Source organism: Syngnathus floridae, chromosome 12 (genome assembly GCF_059516105.1).
Source record: "Syngnathus floridae isolate MCC-2025c chromosome 12, RoL_Sflo_1.0, whole genome shotgun sequence".
Lineage (NCBI taxonomy): Eukaryota > Metazoa > Chordata > Actinopteri > Syngnathiformes > Syngnathidae > Syngnathus > Syngnathus floridae.
The window spans coordinates 1,804,518-1,810,517 of NC_142424.1; the positions used below are offsets into that span (position 1 = coordinate 1,804,518).

General features: G+C 45.5%; 1 protein-coding gene across 23 annotated transcripts in view; it reads left to right on the top strand.

Annotated features, from left to right (window-relative positions):
• Positions 1-5,161, top strand: part of LOC148389408 (formin-binding protein 1-like) — a 24,227-nt gene extending 19,066 nt beyond the window's left edge. For 3 of the 23 annotated variants that reach the window (XM_088392231.1, XM_088392235.1, XM_088392232.1), the window contains 7 exons: positions 183-197; positions 439-474; positions 1,403-1,512; positions 1,638-1,770; positions 1,846-1,967; positions 2,053-2,222; positions 2,374-3,160. In XM_088392231.1, the coding sequence (XP_088248357.1) occupies positions 183-197; positions 439-474; positions 1,403-1,512; positions 1,638-1,770; positions 1,846-1,967; positions 2,053-2,222; positions 2,374-2,552 (765 nt within the window). In that variant the 3' untranslated portion in view covers positions 2,553-3,160. The other 20 variants (XM_088392220.1, XM_088392223.1, XM_088392226.1 and 17 more) reach the window with 11 other exon arrangements.
• Positions 5,162-6,000: the final 839 nt, after the last annotated feature.

Genomic DNA, 6,000 nt, shown 5'->3' on the forward strand with positions numbered 1-6,000 from the left:
CTAGATGGATCTATTCCCACGGGTGACTTTGAGAACCGCTGTCAGACGTGAAACTGCGGCCGTGCAACACTTATTTTTTGAAAAGCCACAATGTCCCTCTTTGTTTCCCCCTTGACGTTGATTGTGTTGTTTCTCTCTTTCCCGCCTCCCCTCGCCCCTTTATTTGCTCCCCCACCATGAAGCTTTCTCTCAAGCTGGTAAGCATGACCGTGTAACCGCATCACCGCCATCATCCTCGCAGCATGATGCATGCCCACCCAGTAACACGTGTATCTGTCAATAACGCAAGTTGTCGTGCTGTAATTGTTCCATTGGATCTGCTGTGACCTCACGACGGGTCTTGTTTCATTTCTGTTGAATTGTTTTTTTATGCCACGGCTTTGTTGTCCCCCCCCCCCCCCCATCCCTCCCTCCCTCATCCCCTGCTCTTTGGTGCAGCTCACACTCAATTCCCACGTCCGGAATCTCATTGAGGTGATCATATTTTACTGTCGTCGTTTGTAGTCGCCCTACTCTCAGCAAAATACTAACTTTGGAGTCGCGGCCGTCGATTGGTGTCCCGGCCGGCACTGCATGATTGCTCATCATTATGAAAGACTTTGGCGTTTGATTGGTCGATTGCTTTGGTTGAAAACTTTGATTTGCACACCTTCCCTATTCTGCCAATCGGGTGTCAGATTTAAGAATAATAAATGAATTATTATCCCAATTTAATGAAAAAAAAGAATTAGTTTACACATCGTAACCGAATAGCTATCGTCACAATCGACAAATGCTTAACCTGCCAGCTCCCGCTAACCCTTAGCCAGTATGCTATGTTAACACTCTGTAGCCGGTTGGTAGAAAATCCAAACTACGAATGCAAATCAACTGTTTGAATTTGATCTGGTAGCTTTGTGCATGTTGTGCATGACAGGTCGGATCTGTGTGTGTGTGTGCGTGTCCAGAAAGTGTTGCATGTGGGCGGCCTAGAGTGGGCTAACTCCGTTTTGCTATTTTGAAGTCAAGAAATGCATCGTAATGCCTATTATTCTTCATAACCGTGTTGCAAAACGGAGTTAGCCCACCCGTTGTCGATGGGTACGGTTGCCATGGTGACCAAGCATGTGTAGCCCTTCCTTTGCACTCGTAGGTCCAGCAGTCACACCCTGTGCTGAGCAAAACTCAATGAGATCCAAACACACTAATCCACCTTCCCAAGTCCATCGCTCGTCTTTTTATTTGCCATCCCCAAAACAATGCCTTAAGTATTGTAAACAAAACAAATTATAATACAACAAGTAAATGTCACCTAATCATATTGGCCAGTGTCCATGAATTAGCTTTAAAAAGAATAGCAAAAGATTATCCCCATAAAAAAACAACAACAATGCAGTTGTGGCATTTCGACTTTCTGTTTTAGGGTTCCGGACCTGAGGACTTCAGCCACCTGCCGCCGGAACAGCGAAGGAAGAAGCTGCAGGGCAAGTTGGACGAGCTCAACAAAGACATTCAAAAGGAGACGGACCAGAGGTGCAAAAGTTCAACTTTTGAAATACATCTTCTTCTTCTCAGGCTGCTTTTGCGTAAGCTCATTTAACTTGTGACACACTGATGACCATTTGCTCCTCCTCCTCCTCCTCCATCTCCTCCTCAAGGGACGCGCTGACCAAGATGAAAGACGTTTACGTGAAGAATCCGCAGATGGGCGACGCCGCCAGCCTGGACCCTCGGTTAGCCGAGCTCGGGCAGAACATCGAGAAGCTGCAGTTTGAAGTGCAGAAATTTGAGGCGAGTGGACGTCAGCGCGTAGCGCTCGTCCTCACCGAGACGGCGACCTGACTTTGTGGCAACCACCCGCTTCAGGGCTGGCTGGCCGAGGTGGAGGAGCGGATGCCCTCCAAGAGCGACACGCATCGGCGGAGCGGACTCTACGAGAGCCACAGCAGCGGCGCCGTCAACAACAACTGCGCCCAGGACCGAGAGAGGTAAGGTAGACTCGACTCGGCGGGGAGTCACCCGGACACGCCTTCATAGCTTTTACTCTCTTTGCGGGCGTTGGCCCTCGAGCAGCCCCGACGGCAGCTACACGGAGGAGCAGAATTCGGAGAGCCACGAAAAGGCCAACGTGGCCAACGCCAAGCCCCCCCCGGTGGCCGTCACGCCCGAGTTTGACGACGAGTTTGACGACGAGGAGTCGCTGCCCACCATCGGAAACTGCAAAGCCTTGTATCCGTTTGACGGTAAGTGAAAAGTTGCAAGCGATATTAGGAAAAATAGGATTAAGAGACCACCCAAAATAAGACATTAAAATGACAAATCTCTTTTTGGATGATGCTGTTTATGCTTACATAATGTTTTTCTGACTGGATACAAATTTTGTTTTTCGATCAGGCCACAACGAGGGCACCATCTCGGTGGCCGAGGGCGAGCTGCTCTACGTCATCGAGGAGGACAAAGGCGACGGCTGGACACGGGTGCGCCGCAACCAGGACGAGGAGGGCTACGTGCCCACCTCCTACGTGGAGGTCTTCTTGGGGACCAACGCCAAAGGTGCCATGACCTACATTTGACTGTCATTAGCCCCGCCCCCTCCAAGCCCACCGCCGGCCGCGTCGTCTTCCGTCGTGCCCGCGCAACAAATGAATGTAAACTTGTCGCCGTATCTCACTGGAACGCATGCCAAATGTCGTCTGCTGTAAAATTGTGGCATTCCGCCATAAATAGTGTAGGGCCCGACCGACCGATTAGTTCTTTTTTTTTCTTTCAACACATGATGAGACAAATGAGTCAAACATTCCCACAATCAAAGAAAAATAATTGGCTGAATTTTGATGATTTTTCTTTCTGGTTAAAATCAAATTTAATTCTGCCAAATATCGTAATTGGCATTAAAAGAATCAAATAAAAAATCCATATCGGTCGGACACCAATGAGAGTAGGTGTGAGAAAAGTTATTTTTCTAGGAAAGTACGTCCTTTCGTAGCATGAGCTCCAAAAAATGTATACGCTCATTTCATCTCAATCGATGTCATTGTACTTGAAGCCTTTGCTTTTATTCTGTCGTCATGGCTGTCTTTCAAATCAATGCAATTCTCATTTTTTTCCACTCCAGCGCCATCTAACATTTCTTTTTTTTCTTCTTTGTGTCACTTGTTTTGTTTGTTTATTTCCTGTCCTGCATTGCAGATTCCTAAAGCAGATGCTGGCTGAGGAAGCGGCAGGGCAAGCGGCCTAGGGACCTCTTCCTCTTTATAAAAACAAAAAAAACAAACAAAAAAAAAGAGACAGACTTTTAGAAACCTCCACATTCAAATTGTTAACACGCTTGTGGCCCCTAACAGCTCAGCTCGCTTAAGTCAAGCTCAGCCGCCCGACTAACCCGCAACGGTGTAGTCAGAGAGAGGAGGCAGAAGCATCGCCGGACCACGTCACCCAATTTTCTCACCATCATCATCATCATCATCATCCATCCATCCATCCTGGAGCCAATAGCACAAGAAAACACGTTCAGAAGATTGTGACAAAAAAAGCTGCTTGATTGTCATAATATTAGTATGTTACAAATGTTTCAACAAAAAAATATAAATGTTACTGGATTTAATTTTTAGGACTTTTTTAAAAAAAATATTATGGAAAAATAAAATTCCAATTAATTTTTTTTAATGCTACATACATGACAAAAGTTGTAGCATTGATATTATGACAAGAAATGCAGCATTATAATTACAATTGGGGAAAAAGAACAAGGATGAAGTGTACCTGCTTGGCACTTGAAGTGGTGTTGGCTGTGTTTTCCTGTCATGATGTCATCTGCTCCTCTCTTTGACGTCAACGCCGCCCACCCCTTCCTGTCACCTGCACTTAACCCCGCCTCCAGCACCTGTTAACTCCACCCCTAGCTAGCTTCTGCAGCCAATCGGGTCCCGGCGTTGACGGTTTGCCGCATGCTTGCCCTGTCTGCCTCCTCACCCCTCCCCTTCCCTGAAGCTGGCTGTCCTTTTCAGGGTACCAACCCCCAGAAAGAGTCATTCAGATAATGTTTTTATTCTGTATTGTAATTTCTGTTAGTGCTGAGCATAGCATGCCCCCACCTCTCACTTTGACCTGTTTGGGTTAGGGTTTGTGTTGCCATCGTTCATCCCCCCCCCCCCACCCCAAGCTTGTTGTGTTGATGACAGCATTCTAACTTTTGAGCCTGCTTTATCTGTTCAACTGACACTTGCTGTTCTGTTCCACCAACTATGTTCATAATGGCACATATGTCTTTTATTGGAACTTTTTCAATGAGGATGATTTTCATGATCTAGAGCAGAAAACGTGTGTTCTGCCACGGAACGCCACTGAAAAGCCACTTTACTGCAAGAGTGTTTGTTTGGGATGGGACGCTTTCTGCTTGAGGAGAAAAACCACGAAACAAACTGTGCGGCCGGCCACGGAGTGTCATGCTGAAAAGAAGAAAAAAGTTTTACATGACAAATTGTTGTTGAGCCATAGAAATTGTTTTTAAGCGGCTTAAAAATTCTGGGAAAAAAAGTTATATTGAGAGATCAATGTGAGAAAATTACGACAGCAGTTCTTTTAATTTGAAATTGTGATTTAGAGATAGGCAGTAGAAACAAAGTTGTCATGTGACAAGAATCAAAGTCAGTAAAATTCAATGACAAGAAAGTTATTTTTTTAATGAAAAGAAATGTTACTAAAGTTTAGAATATAGTTTTAATATTAAGAAAAGGTTACATTTTGAGAGGAAGAAACGACAAAAGTCTGATAGTATTTATCCGTAACTTTATGCTCCTAACAAAACGTCTCGTAATATTACAATTCTTGCGACTTATTTTTTTAAGAGCATCCATTTTTGTTCTTTTCAGTGTCACTCCTTGGTCAAATCGAACCACTTTTTGCTCCTGGCGTCGTTTTCCCATGAGAGTATAAATATAGAAAATATGAATATAAGGCTCAAGATGCAAAGTGAAAATTTTAACTATGGGGAGTGCGTCGCTTTGCAAACGTACACGTATGTTAGTGTGTGTGTTTGAGTGAGCGCGTGTGTGAGTGCATGTGTGTGCGTGTTTGCTTCTCGTTGCCTATCGTTCAATTTACTTGTGTTTTTTTTTCTTTTCTGGAGCACTGAATACTTTGTATTGTGTTTACTGTGCCAATTAAAAATGCCTGAAAGTCACGCCTGTTTTTTTTTTTTTTTTGGTCAATCAGCACATATTAGCCTTATTTGAAACCCTACCGATACATATGAGCCCGTTCATGGCTGTTTGATCTGTGACGTCACTCGGACACTCCATTAGGTGCACCGCCATTTTCAAGTGTACCAAATAACAGGCCACTTTTTTAGGGAAATATCATGGTCAAAGGTCACAGGTGTCAAGCTCTAGTCCTCGAGGCCGCATTCCAACATGTTTTCCGAGATAATAAAGTGGCCTGTTATTAGGTACACTTGAAAATGGCGGTGTACCTAATGGAGTGTCCATGTGATTCTCTCGTTAAGCGCAGCTGCGTGAAAAGTTTTTGGTCACTTTCACGTTCCGCAGGAGCTGAAAGTTTTAGTATCCCTCATCCAAACATGTTCGGTGTTCAAAGTTTCAACGGATCGTCCGAAGCAACCCTTTCCACAGTAGTCACCATGACAGGCGACCACCTGGTGGCGTCAGTGTGCCGAGCGCCGTTGGACGATCAGGAGAAGAAGATTTGAATCGACGGATGTGACGTCAGGGCTTTAGGCAAATTGAAGACAGGTGTGCTCGCTCAAGGGGAGTTATCGTATGCAGGTGCCACCGAGCGCGTGGCGGCGGCGGCGGCGGCGGACGGTTTCTCAGGTAAGCGAGCATGCTAGCAAATGTTTGTCGTCTCCTGCCGTTTTTCACGACGGACGCCGTGTTTGTTGCACGGTTGGCACGCTTTGTTGCCTTTTCTCACAAGCCTTTTTATTTTATTTTATTTGGTTTGTTGCAGGATTGTCGTACTCTCGTGACTCGGCAACGTCACGTCCACCGCGACGGTGGGCCT